General features: G+C 45.6%; 1 protein-coding gene across 2 annotated transcripts in view; it reads left to right on the plus strand.

Moving 5' to 3' along the window:
• The window catches only part of CAB39 (calcium binding protein 39), a 323,674-nt gene that overhangs the window by 146,828 nt on the left and 151,183 nt on the right, over positions 1-25,663 (plus strand). For both annotated transcript variants that reach the window (XM_069618308.1, XM_069618309.1), the window contains exon 6: positions 9,173-9,232. In XM_069618308.1, the coding sequence (XP_069474409.1) occupies positions 9,173-9,232 (60 nt within the window). The remainder of the gene's footprint in view (positions 1-9,172; positions 9,233-25,663) is intronic.

Here is a 25,663-nt window from a genome sequence, read left to right on the forward strand (position 1 = left end):
TTTTTAATAAAGGTATATGTGGGGGAGTAGGGTAAGGGATAAGGGGTGGGGGGCTTGAGGAGATATTAGTAAAGTAGGAGAAACGGGAGGGGGGCAGGCTTGGGGGGAGGGGCCCCTAAATTAAAAAGGTTTGACATTTTTTTTGAGTGTCGCAACAAATCTTAGTTATTTATTGTGTCGTTAAAAAAACACACAGATCCGTCATCTGGGTGAATACTGAAAGAGGGTTGCAGAATGTAACCTTGCCTGGAATGAGTGCTGAAGGAAATCTGGGAAACCGAGACAGATGCTGGGATCTTTGCAAGGAGAGGCACATAGAGGGATGAATGCTAGTGGCTATATGTGATTGAGGTGCCTGTCCAGATCCCGTTTCCCCCAAGAGTGGGTCTAGAATTGCTGATGTCTTCCTTGAGCACCAGCCCCAGAGACATTCTATGTTAGTAATGTGTCTAACTGAACCAAGCGTGGGGATTTGTTTGATTTAATACCTTACCCTGAATTAAGGTAGACCTTAGCATTTTACAAAATAATTCAATTAATTCCCCTATAAATAACACAGGATGATTTTTTTTTGTTTTTATTTTTATTCCGCCCCCCCCCCCCCCAAGTTCAGAAATTCAAAATTAACAAAACCGCTCCCAATGTGAATAAGAAATATAGTCCTTTAAAGTGAGTTCTTATTCCTAATTTCATTCCTAACCCCAAAACTTCCTCAAGGGAAATGGTGTCCTAGTCTAAAAATGAAATTCCTAATTGTTCACCATTCCTCACACCTGGCCTTAAGGCAAATGGATGATAAATGTACAATGAATGTCAGGGTTGTTGGTGCTGAGGCAGAGAAGTGTCTTGCTGAATGAAATAAAGTGAATTCTCTAATTGAAATATACACACTCTCATGAGAGTTAGAAAATGGCCCTGATGGAAGTGAGATTTTGTATTGCTTCCGGGTGAAGTGGGAAATGGTTCCATGTGTGATGAATGTTTTTCAATGTTTGATGTGCTTTCACATTGATAGTTTGACATGTGCGCAGGTAGAAGTCGAACACTGCGTCGGAGAAAGTGTTTTGCACAAATGAACAATGGTGCTGTGTTTTAAATCCAACTTCAGAAAAAGATCATAAAGTTCATGGTTTAGCAATGTTCCACAGTTTTGTTTAATTTTGACATTCAGTGATTTTGGTGGGACCGGAGGGTTTAGCTGTTTATTTGGCCTGTGTTCCATGTACATGAGACCTAATAGTGAAATCCCAAAAAGTGAGTTTTTGTATTGAAACTTTTTGTTCCACAGAGAAGGTGGTGTGTAATCATTTGGTGCAAATATTAATTGGAAATATTGTTCAATAAATATATTTCTGATGCTTGTGAATCTGCTAAGAATGACATGCTGTGCATAAAGTCTGACATCTAGTGGAAATCGCGGAGTATTGTATCTTTCTTTCAAAGATCCAAAGGAGTGCATGGGTGTGAGTGTAACACTATCACTAGCGTGACGTGTAGTGTACCCAAAATCCCACACGCGTCAAGGTCCGACCATATTGTTTTTTTCCTGTCAACCTAGTTGGTCGCTTATGCAGAACTCGTAAGAGTTTATATTGCTAAAGTTTATATCCTCTGCCTACGGTCATCCAGTCACTTTGACAACCTTCGATGACTGCATCATGGGTTTCCTGTCGCCGACGACATCTACATTTGCTCGACGACTGTGGACTGCGTGGCCTCGGCCCTCCTGCCAGGCCCTAGGGAGAGGAGGTTTTATTCATCTCTGAGAATATATTTCCTTCACACACCTTTCTCTTCTTGGTCTGGCTGCCGCTACCCTCTTCTATGGAGAGGACTCCCTTTAAATTCTGCCCTTCGTGTAATGGCACGTTTCCTTGGTAGCCAAATGCCTTTCCACCGTCGGCGTTGTCGCTTCGAACGATGAGAAATCTGTCAGCAGCCATGGCTCTGATTTGAAAGCCATCAACCTCTCTGCTGAGCCTGCCTGCTCCCAGATGCGTGTCCCCAGCCCCAATGGACAGGTCACCGGCACTGTTATGGGGAAGTCTCACCCCGGCAACAAGGGTCAAGCACCACGTGTACAAAAGCACGCAACCAATGCCCGCAAGTCCGTCGAAGTTTCAGCGGCCCCTGCCGAACATCGCAGTTTGCCCTCCATTCAACCGCATGCGTCACTTGCGACTGGGCACCCTTCTGGACGGGTGTTCTCTCTAAAAAAAAATCCTCGGTAACCAACCGGCCATCCAAGAGCGCACATGTGCCGAAGGACCCGGGGGAGTCGCTGACGGCGACTGCACCTTCAGGCTTGTCTAAACCCTCTACAAAACTTCACAAATGCCTTTTGGAGATCATTTTGGCTGCAGAGGAGTACAGGGGCACACCCCCTCTCATTGAGAGGACTATTCTGAAGCCCCCCAGCCCATCCCTAAGGCCTTATTAGGAAAGTCTCCCACTTTTGAGGAACCCTTTCCTCCTCCTGACCATTCAGCTTCTTCTCTATGGACAAGGGAAAGATTTGAGCAATACATGGACAAAATGCACCAGTTAATTGACTTTTCAGACCGGTATATTATTCCCAAGAGACCTAGGGAAGTGGACTCTTGCCCCATACTCTCAAAATTTCAGAGACTCCCCACCTCTGCACAGGGATACCAGGAAGACATCTTGCAGATCCCAGATGACCTAAACCAAGAGGAGTCTTATGACTAGGGTATCCCTTTTGATCAGGACCCAGCTGATCAGAACCCAGACTGGGACCAGACGGCGGGTCAGGGCCCTTGGCTTAAACCGGCACATACTGTTGACCCAGACGCCATTTGTCTGGATCCCCATGCTACCCCTCCACAAACAGTCGTCCCCTGTGGACAACCAGAAGTTCACTTCCATTTTAAAAGGAGCAGCTGACCATTTTAAAATGTCAATGCACAAAGCCTCTCCAGACTCACTTTGTGTAGTATACCCTCAAGGAGAAGGCTCCAACTATCCAAGCCATCCCTTTACTGAATTCTGTAAAGATGTGCCTGGCCCCTTCTTTGCTATTCCAGTCTCTCACTCGGGCAGTTAACCCCCAGGTGGAGAAATTATTTTGCGCATCGCCCTCAGACCCCCTCTACATCAGAAGCCATGCCACATCCGACTCCTTAGTTGCTACGACCATTCTGAAAAGGGCAGGGTTAACTCTGTCCTCAGCAGACTCCCCTCCGGACAAAGACTGTAAGAAGCTTTACACCCTAGGCAAACAGGATACCGCCTCTGCAGCCTACTCCACAAGGATTGCAAATAACACACTACTGGTAAGTTAGTGATGTCCAGTGGGGCCTAGTGCAGGATGCTCTTCGGGGCGTTCCATAGTCCACCCGATCACGCCTGCTGGCAGTCGTGGCTGAAGGCAGATAAGTAACCCAAAACCTACTTAAGCAAACTCTGGACTCGACTGCTAGGACGCACCTTCACGCAGGTTACCCTGCTTAAGACTTGCCTGGTTAAAAAATTCTGGGGTCAAACCTGAGATTCTGGCCTCTTTAATCAATAAGCCAGTGGAGGATTCAAACCTTTTCGGGAAGGCGGTTGACAACACCCTAGAGACGGCAAAGAAATAACACGAGACCCTGAAATCACTTAGCCAGATCACGGTTAAGTCCTTTCACCAGCGTGGAGGCTCCAACTCATGCCGGTCCTTTCGTGGAAAATCCTTCTACCTCTCGCCTCAGGGGTAATATGGCTCAGGAAATAATGGCCCTCCGGTCCAGGGTCCTCGGGTAACTTCCAATACCAACAAAGTGGCTCTCTGAGAGGCACGGGTAGAGGCCGAAACTCTACTCCTAGAGGCTCCCAATCATCCACCTCAAAGTGACTCGCCGGTTCAGGTCCCCTCCCACGCTTCCACGGTGGGGGTCGCTTGCCTTATCCACGCCTGGGAGAGGATCACTTCAGGTCACTGGGTACAAAAAACTGTGGCCCACGGGTATTGTATTGAGTTTCTCTGACCACCACGTTACCACCCATCGAGAAGCAGACGCCTGTCGCCAGAACACCTGCACATCCTGCTGGAAGAAGTTCAGGTCCTGCTGTAAAAGGGCACCATCAAAGTCGTCCCCCTTCTCCAGGGTATTTATTCAGTGCACTTCCTTGTACCCAAAAAGGATCTCACCAAGTGTCATGTTTTAGACCTGCGACCAAGTATGTCAAACCTCAAAAGTTCAACACTTCAGGAGGTAATCCCACTGCTACAGCACATTGGCCACGAAAGATGCATACTTTCATATTTCAATGTTACCAGCGCACAGAAAGTAACTCAGGTTCATGATAGTACTCCCACTTTCTGTTAAAGATTATCCCCTTCAGCATTGCCTCAGCCCCAAGGGTGTTCACGAAGGTACTGGCGGTAGTAGTGGCTCACCTACGCCAGCAGTCCATCAGTCTATCCTTGCCTCAACAACTGGTTCATAACGGATTCGTACAGGACATGCCAAACAAATAACCAGAGGATGGTAGATCTCCTCTTCAACCTAGGATTTTCGATCGACGAGAAAAAATCCAGTCTAAACCCCAGCCAAGTCAAACAGTTTCTGGCTGCTCTAATTCGGACAGAAGACTGGCTCGCCTTCCCCTCCAACAAGAGGGTCCAAAACATGTTGTTCCAGATCCCTCACGATGTAGCCAGTCACCAAGTAACCGTATGCAAAGCCATGTGACTGATGGGGGTGATGTCTTCCTGCGTCTGCCTAGTTCATCACGCTCGCCTGCACATTCGCCTTATGCAAGAGTGGCTCTCGAACCAATGGTGTCAGGACAGCGCCCCCAACGGGATGATCTAGTGGTTGTTTTGGCAGCCCTCGTTAAGTCTCTGCAGTGGTGGTCAAGGGAAAACCTTCTGCAGGGGAAACACTTCACCACCCCTGCAGTTGAAGCCACTCTCACCATGGATACATCGCTGACGGGTTGGGGGAGCTCACTTTCTTCAACCGACGGCGCACAGCGCGTGGGCTCCAGCAGTAGCATCCAAGCACATCAACCTATTGGAACTACTAGCAGTGTACAAGGCCCTAAAGGCCTTCCAAACACACCTGCAGGAGAAAATGGTTCTAGTCCTCACGGACAGTACTACAGCCTTGTACTACTTAAACAAGGGGGCACTCACTCTCTAGGACTGTCCAAACTGTCGCAAAACATTTGAAAGTGGGCACTCGAACACAAAATGTTCCTCCTTTCACAACATGTTCCAAGGGAACTCAATCTTCTGGCAGACGTACTCGGCAGAGATTTCACCTCTACCCGTAGAGCACAAGTGGCGGCTACAGGAGGACATTCTACTCCGCGTCTTTGCAGAATGGGGCATCCCAGAGGTCGACTTATCCGCCACTCTGGAGAACGCTCAATGCCCAGATTATGCCTCCATGTACCCACAGAACCGCCCCAAGAGGAACGGTCTTTGGATAACATGGTCCTGGAAATCTGTCTATGCTTTCCCCCCCAGATTCCTCTGCTCAACAGGATAGTGAACAAGATGCACCAAGAACCAGTCACAATGATCCTGGTGGCCCCTATGTGGGCCCGCCAACCTTGGTTCTCTCATCTCATGGCAATGTCAGTCTCCCCTCCCAGGAAGCTGCCATGCATGTACAACATGCTGTCACAGGATCAGGGAGAGACAATACACCTATGCCCTCAAATTCTCAATTTAGCAGCCTGGCTCCTGGGGTCATAGAGTTCAAGCACCTTCAGCTCCCTCAGAGATGTATGGACATACTCTGAGGCACGGAAACCTACCACCAGACATTGCTACTCCACCAAATGGAAGCGCTTTGTTATCTGGTGTAATGTCAAGGGCGTCAATCCTAAAGATTGCTCTCCTAAAGATATTGTCCTTTACCTAACCCACCTTTTAAGATTCAGGACTGGTTTTCAGTTCTCTTAAAGTCCACCTGGCTGTGCTTTCGGCGTACACCACATCCCAGAGCAAGGTCTCATGGTGGAAAAGTCCTGTAATTAATGCCTTTATGGAGGGGATAAAAAGACTTCATGCCCCTATTTCCTACCCAGCTCCCGGGTGGGACCTGAATGTTATTACCAGACTAATGGAGCCCCCTTTGAACACATGCTCAAGGCAAGCCTCAAAGCACTCCCTTAAAAGACCGCATTTCTGGTGGATATCGCCTCTCCAAGAAGAGTTGGTTTACTGTAGGCCCTTTCAGTTCAGGACCTATTTGTCACGATTCACAAAGACAAGGTAGTTTTGTGCACACACCCTAGCTTTGCGCCCAAATTTATCTCAAAGTTCCATGTAAAGCAGTCTCTAGAACTACCCGCCTTTTTCCAGAACCTCTCTAACATGGCAGAAAGAAGCCTCCACATGCTGGATGAAAGGAGAGCGGTTATCTACTATCTGGAAAAGACAAAGCCACAAAGGAAAACAAACCAGTTCTTCATCTCAGTGGCAGCTGGTAGGGAATGGCACCGTCTCTAAATCAGCTATTTCTAAGTGGATTGTAAACTGCATCACACAATGTTGCACACTTGTAAAGATAGATCTATCCTTTACGCCTAGAGCACACTCTACTCAGGGCACAGGGGCTACCATAGCATTAATTGCAAATGTTCCTCTAGATTCAATTTGCAAAGCAGCAACTTGGAGTTCTGTGCATAACTTAACACACCACTACTGCCTGGATACACAATCTAGGTCTGATTTTCAGGTGGGAGAAGCAGTGCTAAGACATCTCATAGCTACTGTTCCTTCACACATACCACTACCATCTCTGGGTACTGCTCGCTAGCCTATGCACCGCATGTGATTCTAAGCAAATTCACAAGCATCAGAAGACCTGCATAACTCCCTGTAATAGCATTTCTGATGATTGTGTCCATGTCGACGTCCCTTTCGATCTTCAAAAGAAAGATCCAATAGGCTGCGATTTCCACTAGATGTCGGCCTATATACACAGGATATGTATCTAAGCAGATACAATCATCAGAAATGCTATTAGGTTGAGTAATGCATGTCATTCTGTCTGTACCCGGCCTGTGTCTTGGCTTATTGGTGCCACAGGAGGAGGGATCTATGTGGCTCTAGATGAATCGGAGACAGGGCTAGAATGAATAGGACAAATGATCTACATAGCTAGTCTCTAAATATATAATTACAGGTGCTCACAAGAATGGGAGGTGGATTCTATGAGTGAATCTCTAGACTACTAGGACAATGTGCCTACAAATGTTTTGGTAGGGAACACATCTGTCGGCTTGGACATGCGGCCACCTGGTAACATAGCGTTGGCTGGGGCTGTAATCACCCTGGCAAAAACAGCATACTGAGGCCTCCACTCATCCGGTAGAGAGGCTGGCCATTTGAAAGTCACGCCCAGGACTGTAAGCAGACCTGCCTTTGCAAAACTGAAGCCTGAGGCCCTGACCAAGTAGCGAGAGTTGGGGGACCTTCTTCGACAAAGTTCTGTAAAAGGGCATATTTTTCTCATTCTCAAGCTTATGCAAAAGCAGTCCCTAATGCCTGTTTACAGCACGGAGACCTGGGAAGAACAGGGATCGTGTATAGTGAGCCTGCATATCCCCAAACCCAGAAACCAAGCCTACAACAGAGTGTGTACAATATATGTTGGGCAAAAACATCTTGCAGTGAGAATACTTTGGAAAGGTTGATTCTTCCCTTCTACTAGTGCTGCATGCGGAGTGCAAGTAGAGCATCCCTTCAAAACAAATCTTACTTGGCAAGCCCAGTAGACGGAGTAAAGGGTCCTTGAAACCACTTTGCATCAGGTGTTCCGTTTGAGAGGATAGGTATTGATATTGTGGATCTCCTTAACCACAACCGACTACAGCAGCAATCTGCTTATTTCTAGTGTTTTAACAGTGCAACCCCTTACACTCAGACCCAGTGCCTCTGAGCAGCAAGTCCATTGTGGTAGCAAACTGGATTTAAAGATTTTCATGGGCTATGCAGAGGCGGTGGCTTTTGACTGGGGTTCCAACGGTCATTCTATATGAAGACCATATGGACAGATTGTGGGGTAACCAAAGTCTTACCACTGGCAAACAAGTCTAGTCAAGCCCTTTAAAGTAGGGGTTCCTATTGCTTGGTTTTTTGTAACAGAAACAAGTGCATGCCTGTCCCTTGTAACTAATGTTTAGCCACCTTGTAAAAAGCCCTCTCACTTAAGTGAATGGAAGATATGAAGGAAACCACTGCAATCCAACCTATTATGTGGTCTATTTGTGGGTTCCCTATTGAATGATGACTTGGCTCATGTCGAAGGCAAAAGAAAGGATTTTAGGTGCTATGGAATGAGCGTTCGCAGTTGGCACCTTTTTAGAAAACTCTAATAAGCAGACTACAATGGGAATCATACAGTGGTCCGAGCTGTATGACCAGAAGATCACTCCTATCTGCTGAGTAGGGCCGACAGGTGGTTCCAGTGATGGAGGCAACATAGATCGATGCTTTGCTTTCGAGGACAGTAGATGTCCATATAATGTCCTTAGACAGGAGAGGGGTCATCTACTTGGTTTACATTGGAACAACTTGATATTCCTTGGGCAAGAGTTATTCACAAAAGAGGGAGATATTAACCTTCTATTTGATGGACCACAAAGCAGTGCCACATAATTTATAATCAAGTGGTCCTGAATTATATTTGTTTTTTAGCTAAATCTGTTCCACATTTTCAAACACTTGAATACATGTAGGTTCATAAATTCAAGAAAAAATATCCCTCTGAACAAAATGAAGATTGGTTATATTATGGTGAATGATAAAGTACGTATGTCCCTTATGTAGTTGAGAATTGTAAATCTGCATTAGAGCTGTTTTTTGTGTGCTAAAATCTGAAGACTAAAAATGTGCTAAAAAGGCAAGTGCGCATTTGCAGGATTTCTTTCAAATGTCATAAATATGAGGAAGCAACCCATATTTGATCGCGTTTTACACGCAAGTTACCTTTCTGTTTCACAGCTGCTGTGTGAGTATGCACATCATCAAATTTTATTGAAGAATATTGTTGAGTAATATTTTGTTCAAAATAGTTTTTGGTGTTCATTTGATACTTGTGTGGTGAATACAAAGTGTTTTCTTAGCATTTTCAAGCTGCTACATTTTATTAAAAAATCAAGTATTTGTGAACAAGAGCTCTAAAATTCCATGTAATCCTTGCTTTTCCAGGATTTGCTGACCAGGCACAAATTGCTAAGTGCAGAGTTTTTGGAGCAGCATTATGATAGGGTGAGTAAATTCATCCATCTTAAAATGTCCTCTCTTGAAACCGCTTAGAACTGTTCAAGCTTTGCAGGTATCCTCATTTTTATGCCTGCCAGTTATTCTTTGGATGTATTTTGGGACAGCCAAGTGGTGAAAATACTGTAGCCCAGGTTCTCTTAATGGATGTTCAAGAAGTTCCATAAAAGGTAACTGTTTAGTTAGTGCATGTTAGAACAGTTTTTCTGAAGTCCAATTAAGGGCTTAGTAAAACCATTCCACCGAGACAGTACAAGATTCCACTCTTAGTATAAGGCTGTAGCGGTAGCACCTAAATAAATGGTAGCGTAGACCGAGCAGCCAGGCTTATCTTAGAAGGGGAGAGAGGGCTGTAGGAAAGTACATAGAACCTGTAGTATACAAAGGATTCAATAGAAACACTTACAGCCAGAAGTATTATTAAAACAAATAAAGGTGTATTATAAATATAAGTAGGCCAAGTTAAGTCTTGGGGTAAGTACTGGTCATAGTCATAAACGCATTTATAAAAATACAGCACAATGCTTGAAGGTACACAGACCATAGCATAAAACCTTCTTCAGAATACCTAACCGTAATTCTAGGGAAGTCGGACATTATCAGCAAAAGTGGTTTTAGGTCCTCATCACATTGCCAAACACAGTTGCACACTAAGGACCTTTGTTGCCCCCTGCTACTGTCAACTGAACAGTAATTATCACTACTGCCTAAGTATGTCAACTAAACTGACCAATATGTCCGGTTACCTAATAAAACACTACAATGACGTACATCGTGCAATGACCCTGCCTAGCCATAGATAACCCTGATCTACATCCATGCCTCTACATCTTCCAGACTACAAGCTTCATCCAGCTGACCAACCTCCTCCCCGCAGCTCCCAACCACTGCTACAAGGCACTCCAAGTGACTAACAACTTGATCAAATATAGTGACAAGTACAGTCGACCTTGCCCACTGACACATGGGAACAATCTGGCAACTAGAACTAAGCCTATGAGAGACATTAGTATCACCTATGCCCCCACTATCCCTAGAAAGAACTCTCGCCTAACGTTCAGAACTGCTCGCACATGTACACGCCTACCAAATCTCAAACAGACCAACACCAGACCCCAACATTCTAGGCACCCTCATCAACGCCAGATCGCTACCAGCCCATGCACTAGACATCATTACAACACATAAGTTGGACTTCTTAGCCATAACAGAATCTTGGCTCCACACGGCAACAGGCCCAGCCCTTGGACTCGCTGTGCCAGAAAGCTATTCCATCTGTTGGATGGACAGATTCTCAGCCAAAGGCAGGGGAGGTATCCATCATTGCAAAAAGGACTTTGAACATGAGAGAAACACCTTCACTCCAATTACATCAGTAGAACTACTCCCAGTAAAAATATCACAATCTGCTACAGCCACACTAAATATCCACCTCATCTACAGGACTCCAGGGCCTGTATCTACCTTTTGAGAATGATGTAACACAAATCCAATGCCAAACCTAAATCACAATCCATTATTCTGGGTGACTTTAACTTGGTTTTCAATGACGCACTTGACATAAATGCCCTATCCATTGCCAACACTATGTCAGCACTCGGCCTCTTGCACCGGATCGTGAATCCGACACATGCGAAAGGTCTGATCCTTGACTGGCTTGCAGATATTGACTGCAATTCAGCAATCCTCTTGAACTCCCCCAGTCCATTGTCTGATCACCATCTTATAACATTCAGTATTGATACTAAGATTAACTGCACCAATCTCCTAAAGCTGGCCCTAGCTGCCCAGTCAAGAAACAAACGAGATAGCACGGCCAATAACGTACTACCTTTGATGCAACCCGTCTTAGTGATACAAAACATGGGTAACTCTGATCCGACAAAAATAAATAAACTGTGCAATGAAACTATACTTGCAGCCATTGACAAGCTAGCTCCTCTTGCCCTACGCAAAGCCAAACAACCTGCCCGTTTAGATGGGTGGTTCACTCCCACATTGAAAGCATTAAGAAATGCTAAGCGAAAAGCTGAATCTCGCTGGAAACAATCGCCTACTGAACTAAAACGTGAATTTGACAAAGCCACCATTGAATATAAACAAGTCCACCTAACAAAAGGTTTGCTGTATAATGATGGAATCACCAAGGCTAATTCTAAAACAAAGGAATTGTTTTCAATCCTCAGAATTAGAAACTCCAATTCCCCCAAAGTTGTAACAACATCGCAACTGGTGTCTGAACATACAGAATGCTCTCCAAGACAAAATCACACGACTCCGGTCAAAATTTGAAGCAAAAAAAAAAAACCTTTGTTAAACTTACTGATCCTCTCATCATGCAAACGACCCAACCAACAATGAAGTGCCACAATTTGAATTCACGGAGGTCACAAATTCAGAAATCCTCCAAATCATCTCCGGTCTAAAAACCTCAAGGTGCCAAGGTGACCCCTGTCCGGCAACTGTGCCCCCAACTCACTCAATTCATCACAAATCTTATCAATGCCTTGTTTAAAAACTATTTTGTCCCCACCGACCTAAAGAATGCTTGGGTTTTACCCTTACTGAAAAAATCTACACTCGACCCAAACATACCTACTAACTACCACCCAATAACAGTACCCTTTCTACTGAAAATTCTAAACACGGTAGCCTACCTTCAAATACAGAAATGTCTTGAAGCTAATAATAACCTTAGGCTACGACAGTCGGTTTTCCGCCGAGACATGGGATGGAAACAACACTCTTGGATTTAAAAATCCAAATGGACGACCTAAAAGATAGAGGGAAACTAGCCTTGCTTCTCCTCCTTGACCTCTCTGCTTCGTTCAACCTTGTTGACCACAACATCTTGTGCAAACACTTGGCCTCAGCAGCACATTTCGAATGGATTGTGTCCTCCCACGTATTCCTCGTCTTATGATAATTCGTTATCTCCAGCTTCGCTGCTTCGGCAAAAATAATTTCTCTCGGCAGAGGGCGCTGTGCTCGAGGTCGTGGCGTTGATTGTCCCTCGACGGACTCCGTACTCGATGTCACCGGTGGTATAAATAGCTCGAGCCACGCCCGTTGCTTCAGTTCCGTTTTTCCGATCGCTTCGCTATCGAGAACGGCGCGCTTGAGATTTTCTGTGACGAAAATGTCGTCATCTTCGACTCCTTCGACACCCAAGACTGGGTTCAAGAAGTGCACAGATTGTGGATCAAAAATGTCGATTACGGATCCTCACCGGGTTTGTCTCTGGTGTGTTGGTTCCAGTCACCGGACCGACGACTGTGGTTCCTGCCAATCCATGACTGAGAAAGCTCTTCGGGAGAGGAGAGGTAAACTGTCGGTGGGGAGGGAAGCCTCTAAGAAGGCTATGTCCAAAAAACATAAAGCGACTGATTCGAAGAAATCGGATCGCCATAGGCACTCCAAGAGATCTCGATCCAGGAGTAGATTGAGACACTCTTCTTCCTCATCCAAAAAAATGAAGAGGAGACGCAGATCTCCCTCATCATCCTAACAGATAGAACATTGAGTCTTCTCCCCTAAGGCTGAAGCACCACCTACCTTTGTATCATCTGGAGTACCCAAAGGATCGTGTGCATTGCCAACGCTATACAAAATCTTTACCAAGCCTTTATTTGACTGATTTGACGATTTGGGTATCACCTACACTAACTATGCAGATGACACCCAAATCCTCATACCTATCAATGGGGACCATGTAACGGACACCGCCACACTCCATGCCATCTACTTAACCATCCAAGCCTGGATGGCGCATCACTGGTTGTGCTTGAACGACAAGACCGAGCTGCTCCTCGTATTCTCTCTCTCTCAACTCGGGCTTGTCAAACTAAATGATGCCTTCAAAACACTGGGATTTTACCTGGACTCATCGCTCACTCTGTCAAAACAAGTAAATGCTACCACATCAGCTACAACCTACACTTATAAGCTCATCAAAGTATGTAGACAATTTTTATCACCTGACCGCTGTATTACGCTGGCCAGAGCCCTAGTCCTAACATGACTAAACCACTGCAACGCCCTATAGGCTGGCACTAAGACCCATATCATCCAAAAACTCCGGGTACTGCAAAATAACGCCCTTAGAGCCGCACTCAATATCCCCAGATCAGCTCATGTCTCCTCAACAAGAAAACCTCCACTGGCTCTCAATACAGGAATGAATCATGTTCAAAACACTCACCTTGACACACAAATCTCTTCATCGTGTGGCCCCCCTCTTACCTATCTGACAAAATCTCAAAACCCCACCTGGCAAGGCCTACAAGAGCAGCCTACATGCACCTTTTAGCCACGCCAAGATTCAAGCTTCAAAAAGCGGGTGGCAGTAGCTTTCCTACGATTACTAGCAAGCAGTGGAATACCCTGCCTGTCCAACTTGGAGCTCAAGAATCCTTATGGATTTTGCATAAACAACTCAAAACTTACCTCTTTAGACAAACATGGGTAATTAACGTACCCCACTCATGTCTGCTGCACATATATATAGTTTTCGCTGGACTCCTCTATTCAACCTTGTAAATGTATCACACCTCAAATAAATGCATCCATTATTTTTGAGGTCTGTTGTAAATATGTAACCTTGGAAACAGTTGTAACCTTTATCTGTAAGCAAGCACCAAGATGCCTTTGGGCTTGGTGCGCTATAAAAGCAACAACATGAATACATCATAGACATTTAGTATAGGCCACACCTATTCATGGGGAGTAAAACCAATAAGTTACTTTTAGATTACTTTACACTAAGTCCAGGGTAGTAGACCCTGTCAGTTATGCAGTGACACTCGCCAAAGAATCCACCAACCCGGTTACCAGGATACATGTTTGGGGGATTGATTGATTGATTGATTTATTTATTTATTATTTGAAATGATGCAGTTTATTTCTAAACTTTTCATTTCTCTGCATTACATTCATGTTGTCAATCTGCACATATAAAAGAGAAAGAAAGAACAAACAACAAAAAAACTGAGAACCCTCTGCCCCATCATTTCTAGTTCATTACATCCTCTTTGGTAATATTTCTCCAAAATTGAATTATCGCATAAGTCAATTTATTTCCTAACAGTATCCCATCTTTCCTTTACGTTCAGCTGTAATGTGGATCGCAAAAACATTCCACTGTAGTTTTCTTTTTTCCATCAGTTCTTCACGTTCCATTAGAACATGGAAAAGAGTTTCAATTTGTGTTTGTTTCTTGCAAAATCTACAGAAAGCTTGTGCTTTAGAGATTTGCTTGATTTTGAGTAAGCGTTCACGTGTAGGAAGCAAGTTGAGGTGTAGTCGCAGAAACAAGTCTCTGATATTCTTGTCAGGAAAGAGTTTCAGCTAATTCGGCAAATGATTGACAGGCCTTATCTCCATATCACAGTTGAGATTGATGTGATATTGCATCTTTAGTTGGATTGTGAGGATCCAGTCATTTTGCATTATTTCCTTCACGTGCTGTGGTCTGCCTTCTCAGGTTTTCTTCGATTTTTTTTTTTTTTTTTTTTTTTCCTGTTCAGTGTTTAACTGTTGCAGGATTAGTACGCAGTATCTCAATAGCTGGGATATGTTCGTCACTTAGGGAGATTTATCATTTTTATGCTTCATCCCCTCTCCTAGTCAAACCTCCAGAATTTTCTGCTGGACTTCTGGTCCTTTTTTCTTTCAATCCGGAATTGAAATGAGTGGAGGCTTTTTGCGCTCATCCATTCTTGTGGGCTTTGTATTTTGGAATTCTATTCCTTGTATTCTACCTGTACTCTTGTCTGCTCTATAGTTCTTAAAGGCATCAGAGTTTTACGACTGCATCACACAGCTCCTCATGGGCAGTGTTGCTCGGGGTGGACCCTTGGGGGTCCTCCTTTAAGATTCTTTCTTTGTATATCCTCAAGTAACTACAGTTCTTAAGGATAGAGAGATACTTAGTATCTCTCCCAAAACTTTATAAACTGAGATTGGCACACCCCACCTTCAGTGGAGTGCCAAAGGGATACCTTGTATCCATCCTCCTTCTCTCTGCTCCTGTGACTTTTCAGTCACATAGACAATCACCGAGAATTGGTGGCAGTGGATGTGTTCTACCAACTATTGTGTATTTTTTGTTCGGCAGGTTATGTACATAGCCTCCTTAGTGCACAATAAGGACACCCAAGTACCATCTTGGAACCCTCCTTTTTTGCCATTACTAGTGTGGTTGTTCTTTGTCAGCCCATGTGTGTGTGTGTTTTTTCGTTCGTTCTCCTTTGGCGGGAACCCTTGGGTATCTGCGCATAGGCTCCAGAATGTCTGGGCAGGCAGGAATTGGGGGGAGGAGTCATCCACCCACCTGTTTAGTCTGCCAGAGTGCCTGAATAGGTCGAGGTCCCACAGTGGATTCTGGCTGTCCTGATTCCCTTTCTGTAAAATGCTGAGAGAGATTGCAGAGGTGTGTGTGTGCTGGCACTGTGTAAAAGGTGAGGCTTCTGGCGTGAAAAGCAATTCGACCACTGGAAGCTGATGTATCCGACGAAGACTACCAGAGATACCTTGCAAAACTGTGAAGCGACCACTGCTGTCCTGACCCCATTTTCTGTGTGACAGAGGAGCTCCGAAAAGGGTTCCTTACCTTTTGGCTGATGGGAACAACCGGTCCCAAGACTAAAAGCCATCTCCCGAGGTCCTAAGAGTTTCCATAGCTGCGGAACCCCAATACCAGGAGACCTACCTGATTCCCATTTCAAGTGCATTGTCGTGGAAAGGCCCAATTTGTCCAAATCTTTGCTGAATGCGCAAGGACACTCCGGTGGTCCGATCCAACACGCCCAGAACCCCCCATCAGAGTGTGGTACTTGAGGAAGCGAAGATTATTGACGAGGCTATCCGTGTCCGTTGTTTGTGCCGCAGAAAGGTGCCAAAACCGCAGAGAGAAACCCAGAACTTGCTGAAAGTCGTGCTACATGCCCTCCCTCGCGAATGCTCTGAAGAGATCCGTCCATTGTCCTGCCTTAAGTCTTCAGACAAGGGAATACGGAAGTCTGGTTCAGAGCTGCAACATTGCCGACCATCTAGCACAAACATTTTCTTCTAACCTAAGGTACGGTGGGGAAAAAAGTATTGCTTACCCGATTCCAAGAAGTCGCTCCAGAGCTTTGGAGTGCACATAGATGTTTCCAGGGCAACCCCCTCCTACCTAAGACACAAGCCGCTGCATGTGTCCTCTTCTCAAGTCTGTTTTAAGGTCTCCCTTTTTAGTAGTTAATTTGCCGTTTCAATAACACTAGAAACTGTAAGAAATCCACTGGAACTCTTCTTAATCCGCAGCTTTTCAAGCCCTCTCCATACTGCCTTTCACCTGGGTTGCGTTTTTTGACTTGAAGGACTTACTAGGTGAAGAAACTGTCTCTAGCACCTTGAACTAAGTTAATGTTCCACTAACTAACCATTTTCCTCCAGTCAAGGAGAATTTAATTTCTCTGCCAATCCCTTTTAACCTTAGAGACCCCCAGCTCGTTTGCTGGACTGGGCTTTTGCATTTGTACGAGTGAGTGGGACCATTTATTTTCACTCACTCATGTGTTTTCCTGACTTTCTATGTTCCTAACTGTTTTATGGAGTCTGATCAACTCCATAGGCATCTGCTTTTGCATTGTGACACACTGCATCTTGGACATCTCTGAATGTTTAACTACGTTTTCTTGGGTAAACTACTGTTGCCAAGAATAGAAGAATAGTAAGATGGCCCCCATCTTACTTACCTTTTACTTTATGGGTCCAGCACACACCAACATATGTGAAGTGCTGGGGGAGTTGCATAATAATTCCTTTGACCCATTCCTCATGTACTATTTGGTTAAACTAACTCACTTGAATGGCTGGTGGCAGAGGTTTCATTTTTACTATGTAGTCACATGTATCTGCAGGTTGATGGCTCAGCTACACTGATGCACCCGAGTGTGACAATTTTCTGAAAATGGCCCCCCTCTTCTTTTTTCGCCATTTCTTGTTAGTTTCTTCTGGTCTTTTACTTTATTTGCATCAGGTTTCAGTCTTTTGTGTGTTTTCTGCCTTTGGCTGGCTTCAGCCCAAATCCCGCCCAGGCTCAAGTGTCTGGAAAGGCAGGAAGTGTGGAAGGGCCCCAAAACTTCCTGTCCTTTGTTTCTAGGTGTGCCTGAGTGAAACCAGTTCCAATTAGCCGGCTGGCTGGCCTGGAGGACAGCCACCCTGCTGTGTGATTGACAGTGTATGGCTTTGAATGAATGGGAACTTGCATAAAAAGCAAGGTTTTTGGGACTATGAGCAGAGTCGACCACTGGAGGACAACATCCAAAGCAGAAGACCAGAGAAGACGCCAGCAGCGCTCTGCTGAATCGCAAAGTGCCTGTTAAAGCCCTGCAGCTGTGCTGACCCCGTTTTTGAATTTACAGAGAAGACCTGTAAAGGTACCTGAGGAGGAAGGTATTGCTTACCTGATTCCAAGAAGTCACTCCAGGGTGTTGGAGTGCATGTAGAGGTGTCCAGGGCAACCCCCTATTATCTCCAACCCAAGCTGCTGCTTGTGTCCTATTCTCGAGTCTGTTTTAAGGTCTCCCTTGTTAGTTGTCAGCGTTCTGTTCAATAACTCTAGACGCTGGAAGAAATCCACAGGAACTGTTCGTAATTCGCTGCTTGTCAAGACTTCAAGCCCTCTCCGAACTGCCTTTAGTGAGGGTTGTGTTTTTGGACTTAAAAGACTTACTGGGTGAAGAAACCGTCTCTTGAACCTTGAACTAAGCTTATGTTACACTAACAATTTTCCTCCCTTAAAGTGACTTTACTATATGTGTTTGCAGAGTAAATATAATACCATATAAACCGTTTAAAACCGCATGAGTGCGCAATAACCAATAATCCCATAATTCTTTTCCCTTTCTACCGTTGCTACAAATGTAACTATGAACAAACACAAGTGAAAGTTCCCTTTGAAGTGTATTATCAAGTAATCATTAGTGTTGGAGTATAAACGTATGACTTATTTAAGGTGATTCTGGTGTAAATATAATACATTTCTCCACCATGGGGCCTGACATGGATTCACATGCTCATGAATATTCCACGTCGCCAGGCCGGGAATCCTTGGTAAAAGGAAAACACAGTTTCACTTACAAACTGTCTTTGTTAGGTAAGATTTGGAGCAGTACCCTTTGGGTGCACTACAACAACCTTACCCTACTGGCAATAGGGCCCCAAACTTTGATATAAGTCTGAACTACACAGGTTGGTAGTGTGGATGAGCAGCCAGGATGATCTCAAGAGGGCTCAATGTGAGCAGTTAGGGTAGTTACAGAGCTTCACAGTAACAAATGTTCACATAAACACTGATACTCAAGGTTTATTGATTAAATATTTATTAATGTATTCATCAGTCAGTTAACCAAGCCTTCTTCAGAAGGGATAACAAGCAAATACACTTAAAAAATACACACTCTTAGACTTCAGCAAATACCCATTGGGGATGACACACAGACACTTCCCACACCCTCAGGTGACTTAAATAGCTAGGACACTGTGGACATTTAATATATCACTGTTGCATTCAGAGTATGGCTCCATGAGTGTCAATTAAAAGGGATATCAGAACAAACAAGAGATCATAAATATTCTTAAGCAGACAAATACTTTTGGAACCCCTCAATCCAGAGTAGGTTACCCCCTTCCTAGAAGAACAGTTGCAACACAATGCCGGAGGACAGAAGAGTCATTCAGTGAATCAGGCTAAGCCAATGTCAATCGGCAAAAGTCTATGTGGCTGAAGTACTTCTTGCATGTAAGTGAAAGTCTGTGCACAATGTTTTAGAAGTCTTTGAAGAAAAATAAGAATCAGTGTAGGGCCACAAGCTGTTAGGCTTGTGAATAGTAGAAAAAGCAAGCAAAATGCAGCAGATGACTCCTGTTCTTGTGCAGCTCTGCAGATCGTGGTGTTCCTGGGCCTTAGTCATGGGGACAAGAGGGAGGACCTCTGGGGACTCCTGCACTGCAATGGGACGGTCATCGACGGCAACCGGCAATGTTCAAACAAGTGGCACTTCAGTGTTTCAGCTCCTTGCATCTACCGCAAATAACACCCCCTGTAAAGACCGGAGGGGGGTGTCTGTACTTCTGCTCACTATATGGTAGAGGAGAGCCACAGAGGACCCCTGCCAAGATTCTCTATTATTGGTAACGTAGTCGAGCAATCAAGGCCTACCTTCTCAGGAGGTGATACAGGCTGGTTCTTAAGTACAGTGTAGTCCCCAACCACCCACAAAGGAATGTCCACACACTGTATCGGTCAAAACAGTCTTTATATAATTAATATTCGAGGTGATATACACTATCACGATAACTCTCTTTGTGCTCAGAAATCAACAATGGTAAATATATACATTTCTAAAGTGGTACCACAAACGTTATCAGATCTCATTAAAGTGCATACGGTCAGAATGACACACAGATCAAAATAAAGAGGAAACCAGCAGTAGAGAGGAAGGAAAGCAAGATGATTGAACAATTGGCAGAATGCTGGTCACTACCGTTAAACACGGCTCCGTGTGGAGATCCCCTCCCCCCCGTCCCCTAACGTGGGCAACCTGTAGAAATAAAGATACAAGCCCAGTCCACATTTTTCTCACTAGCCTTCCCAATAGTTCTGCAACCCTAAAGTACCTGGCGTTGTAGTGTTCCTCGTCGGGGGAATCAACAGCCCTTCTTGAGTGTCCTCCCTTTCAGGCAGGAGTCACGGGTCGTCGAACGTCTGACGGAGAACAGGTTGAGCTACGATAGTGAAGTGGCCGCGTCGTTCCTAGCGGTGCTCGTTGACAGGGAAGCGTAAATGTCCTGCAAGGAAGAGGCGTGCTGGGCACCTCGGTGTTGATAGTTCTGGACCGCAAAGAGGTTGAAGAACTATGGCCCAGCAAGGCGTTGAGTCGTCGGCGTCTCTGTGGTCTTTGGGTGGCGGGAAACCCACCGGTGGATGCTCCTCAGTGCATCGACGGTCAGGCCTTCTCCAGCAGGATACAGCGGCGACGATGCAGACGAGGGCGTCCTTGGATCAAATGAAGTTCTTAGGCAAACGGGAGCACGGCGGCTCCAGTCGGTGACGGCGGTCGTCGACAGTGGTGGACAACAGTCCGGGCGCTTCTCCTTGGAGTTCCGCAGCAGTCCCCATATCGGGTTGGCAGCCTGTCAAAGGTCTGTCTACCAGGGAGCTTTAGGCAAAGATCAGCTGGTACATGATGGTCCCTTGTAGTTCAGGCTCCAGCCAGTCTGGTCGGCACTTCCCCACTCTACCATATATGAAACTTCCACCCAACAGCCAGTCAGGGGGAAGGGACAGAGGCAGGGCTTCCTGGGACTTCTGGAAGATCACGGTAACAGGTCATGGAAGGCAAGAGGCCATGGGGGCCATTTTGTCGCCATCAGGAATCTACCGATTCCAATGACGGGGCCTGGGCATCCCAAAATGGAGGACGCTCGGGGCACCAGTCATTTCCGCACGGAGCTGCCACCAGCCCATACCCTGCTCTGTGGGTCACACATAGGTGCCCAAAAACATACACTAGGGGCACAGGGTTGTACCCCAACCCGTGGGTGCCATAAGGGTATCCCATAGGTCTGTTCACCAAACCAAAAAGCGAGCTGCACCGCCAGGAGTCCCACATTAACTTCTGCGCGGAAAACACGACAGAACACACAATAAAAGCAGAAAAGGACAAGGATACGGAGGCCCTGTGCCTCCGATGCATTTCCATCATCACAGTCCCCCCCCCCCTCCCCCCTCCCCCCTCCACCCCACACGGTTCTTGGCGGTCGATGGGCTTTCCTTGCATCTGGGAATCAAGTACTCTGAGGTGGCTCAGGCCCGGTCAGTCCTGCTTCCTAGGAGTCTGGAGAATCTTCCTGGAGCTCTTGGCCAACTTGAAAGCAACGCACACTCCCATGCTATTCGGTTCCAGCAGCGACTGCAGTGGAAATTCAACCAGCTCCGAGAGGATGTCCAGGTGGCTTACTTTGGAGTTGATTGGTCCCACCAATTCAAGGGGAGTAGTAGTCCTTGCAGGGCTTCTCTTGTCGAGGTGAATTTGGAGCTTCAGCACTGCAGCAGGGCTTCACAGGGGCAAACCAAAGGCCCAGGATTTGCTGCAGGCATCTCTTTCAAGTTCTTCTGAAGATTCCTTTGTCCAGTGGTCGACTATCCCTTCCAAGCCAAAAAGCCTTGCCTTTTATGCAGGCTTCTCCCATTCATTCCAACCTGGCTGTCAGACAGCCAGCCGGCCAATCACCTAAGAGTGCATTCCTGTCTCCTAGCTCAGGGAGTTTCGGGCAACTCCCTCACTTCATACCCCCGCCAGACACCGTGGAGCCAGAGGCGGGTTTCACTCGTGAAGCACGCCAAAGACAAAACAAACAAAGGGACCAAACCTGGTTTGGCGCGCAGAGTAAATCTCAAGAAGGACCAAAACAACAAGAAATGGCGAAAAAAGACGACCAGGGCCATTTTGACAAAAATGTCACCCCTGGGTGCTTTACTGCAGCTGCGAACACATCCCCATAAAGGTGGTAAAAAGTAAACCACTGCCACCAGCCATTAATTGTGAAAACGGTAACATAAAAATGTTTCATGAGAAGCTAGACAAAGGGGATAATAAGTAACCCCTCAAGCACCCTATTGTAAGATAGTGTGTGCTGGGTCTAGAAAGTTACAAATGTAAGTAAAGTCAGTTTCACTTTACTGCGCTTGGAAACAGTAGTTTATCCAAGAGGAGGTATTTAAACCTTTGGGAAATCTGAAAGACTTCCCTGTGTCACTGCACTGAAGGTGCTGTGTGACATCATGCAAAAAGATGCCTATGAAGTTTGTCTGACTCCAAAAACAAAAGGAAACGGAGTACAAATTACAGAAATAAACATGAGGGAGTGGGGAGAAAGGCCTCTCTCTCCAGGTTAAAAATTAAAAAGTCCTGGAGTCCAGCAAACTTGCTGGGGGTCTCTAAGGTAGAGCGGAATTGGCACATTTCTGAGAATTCTCCCTAAAAGTCTTTCTTCTATAAACCAATCACTGAGCTCTGGGTCATACTGCCCCCAGCCAATGACTGCCCTCTCCTCTTCTGCAGCCATCTTCATATTTTTCCCGCACCTTCAAGTGTTGGGATTCCTCGTGTTTGCTCCAAGAGCTGTTCTGTTTTCGTGCTTTCCGATAAAGATTCTATTTTTGTCAAATGGAGCCTGTGTGCTCTTTCGTTCTGCTATGGAGAATTCTCATTTCTGTGTTAATTCCCTTCTACCTTGGAGATCCCCCCCCAGCTATTTTGCTCGACTTTAGGACTTTTAATTGTTATCCTGGAGTGAGTGAGACCTTTTTCTCACTTTCTCTCAAGTATTTTTATCTGATTTGGGCTCTGTTTCTTTTGGTTTTGGAGTGTGACACACTCCATAGGCGGCATCTTTTTTGTATTGTGACACACATCACCCTCAGTGCAGTGTCACAGAGATGTCCTTGGGATTTCTACTAAGGTTTAAATACCTTCTCTTGGATAAACTGTTTCCGAGAGTAGTAAAGTGAAATTGTCTTTACTTACTTTTTTCTCTTTGTAGACCCAGCCCACAACATCCTATGTGGAGTGCTGGGAGGTTACTTAGTATCCCCTTTGTCTACTTTCTCATGTAACATGTTTGTTACCTTCACTACAATTAATTGCTGGTGGCAGTGGTTTATTGTTCCTACCATTGTGCGTTTTTACCGCAGGCTGAATTCGCAGCTGCAGTTTTGCACCCATGGGTGTTCATTTTGTCAAAATGACCCCGGTCTTCTTTTTTCACCATTTCTTGCTTGTGAGGTTTTTCTTGGGGTTTACTCTGCATGCCAAACCAGGTTTGGTCCCTTTGTTTTTTGTCTTTGGCGTGATTCACGGGTGAAGCACACCTCTGGCTCTAGCATGTCTGCCAGGGCAGGAAGCAACCAAGGAAGGTTCATGAAACTCCCTGTGCTTAGTCTCCTTGGTTACAGGAATGCACCCAAAGGTGATTGGCTTGCTGTCCTTGGAGGGCAGCCACCCTGCTGTGTGAGTGACAGCTAGGCTGCGAATGAATGGGAGAAACCTGCATAAAAGGTGAGGTCTTTTGCAAGGAAGGCAGAGGCGAGCACTAGACGAAGGAACCGAAGAAACAAACTGGAAGAGAAGCTTGCTGCACCTCCTGAACCGTTGGTTTGCCCAGTGAAGCCCTGCTGTAGTGCTGAAGGTCCAGTTTTCATATCGAATAGAGAAGCCTGGAACGGACGACTTCTTCCCTTGGGTTGGTGGGACCGACTAACTCCAAGACAAACTTGATTGGAACCCCCGCTCCCTGCTGGCTGTACTTTGCTGTGGCTGAAACAGAGTGCCAGGGGACAGAAACACCAGGAAATAATGCACGCAGAGGACTCTGCTTGCCGGAGAGCGCTCTGCCAAATATTACATGAACAGGGTATTATAAACCCAAAACACGTCACAGGTGATGTAATCACATACAGTGCGAAATGACGATTTTTACTGGTTGCTCTGCATGGCTCATTATATGGCATAGCCTAAGTCAGATTCTGATTGGCCGCTGTGGCAGAGGCGGTGAGCAAGCACGTGGGTCAGCTGGGCTCATCTCGGCCGGGTCGAGGTCAGGCTTGGTTCATAAAATGTTACATTCATAACTAATCTAAACTACACAATAGTCATGGACATGCAAAGAATAGTGTGAGACATAAAACACTAGGATAAGTGGACGGATATATGTACATTCTAACCCATGCCTTTCTGGGGGCATGGTCGAATTGACCCCTCTCCCAGGTGCCTGATTTGTTGGGTTTGATCTGTGAGTTATTCACCCTGATGCCTCACGATTTATGCAAGAGATAGACAGGTGTTAGTTTAGGAATGGATATATGATCACACTGGATTAGATATATGGTGGGCAATTTAGGTTGGTCTAGGGGACAAGATCCTTCAGACAATTAAGATCCGAGAAAATAAAGAATGCACGCAAAGGTTCTGTAAGCAAGACCTAAAGGTGGGGGTCGGGGTTCCACATGCAGGTTTGTGGAGACGGATGGGCACCAGGACAGTGGTTCAGCTCCAGTCACATGCAGGGCAATGATCTCAGAGGAAGAGAAAGAAAACTTTATCATTGTGCAACATTTCATGACTGAACTCCCGTGAGAAAATAGTTTGTACGGCGAATACAGAGGAGGAGGAGGTGATAGTGGGGGCTGTCGGGCTGGCTGTGCAAGGCACTGAACAAGGGGAGAGATGGCTTTTTAGAGATTACTGTGCAACCTAGTAAAAAGATGGAATCTGGGGTAGTACAAAATGGAGTCCTTATGTGTCATTCAATGGCTCTCGTTGCCTGTCGTCAGAGCATGGCACGTAGGGATGTCGCCGTGACTGAATGAGCATAAGATTCATTCCATACAGAATGTACAGGGGGGTCAAAAGGACCCTTCCTCCCGTACTCTGTAGACTCTTCTGACCCTCTGACTTTGTATTTCTGTCCCTAAAAGAAGTCATACACAAGTTAATTGTATAGCTGGGAAAGGGATTAACCTATACTTCATTGGGAGATTGAAAATAACTTACCTTAGCCTTTGATCCCTTCCCTAATCTTTTCCTTTTTCCACACTGTCAGTATTGCATTTAAGTGTAAAAGTGATATATCAATCTCCACAGCGCCCTAACGATTGAAGTCACCTCAGGGTGTAGGAAGTGTCTGTGTGTGAAACATCCCAAAGGGGGATCTACTTACTTAACTGAAACTGAAGGAGTGTATTTTTGAAGTGTATCTTATTGCATATTTATTGCCCTTTCTAAAGAAGGCCTATTTTAAAACTGACTGTTAAATTGATAAATAATTATTTTAATAAACCTTGAGTATAAGTGTTATTTCAATACTGTGAATCTCTATGTTGCATCTCTACAGCTCACATTGACCCCTCTTGAGATGATCTTGGCTGCTCGGTCCCTCTACCAACTTGTGTAGTATAGGCCTATACCAAAGATTGGGTTACCGATTGCTAAGAGGACAATGCTGGTGTAGTCTCCCACAGGATTATTACATACAATCTTGCCTAACAGTTCCTTTGACTGGCAAGCAGGTATCCGGTTGTCAGCGTCTTTCAACGCCCCTCAAGGGCAAGAATCGTCAAGAGTTTAATCGAAGATTCCAGAAGGCCATCGGGCGGAAACCGCATGCCGGACATTGTCGGAGGATAAGGAGCAAGGCTCCCTCTTCAAGCTCTGCTCCAGCTGCGGCTTGACAAGTTTGTGGAGGATAAAACACTCCCAGTGCCTCTACTGGCTCCCTCCAGACCACAGGGAAGCAGATTGTTTGGGATGAGGGCCTGGCGCTGATGAGAAACCCAGCCTCAGCCCCGTTGAAGAGGGATAGGCTGGAGAA

Source organism: Ambystoma mexicanum, chromosome 10 (assembly GCF_040938575.1).
Source record: "Ambystoma mexicanum isolate Mex_15411 chromosome 10, UKY_AmexF1_1, whole genome shotgun sequence".
Lineage (NCBI taxonomy): Eukaryota > Metazoa > Chordata > Amphibia > Caudata > Ambystomatidae > Ambystoma > Ambystoma mexicanum.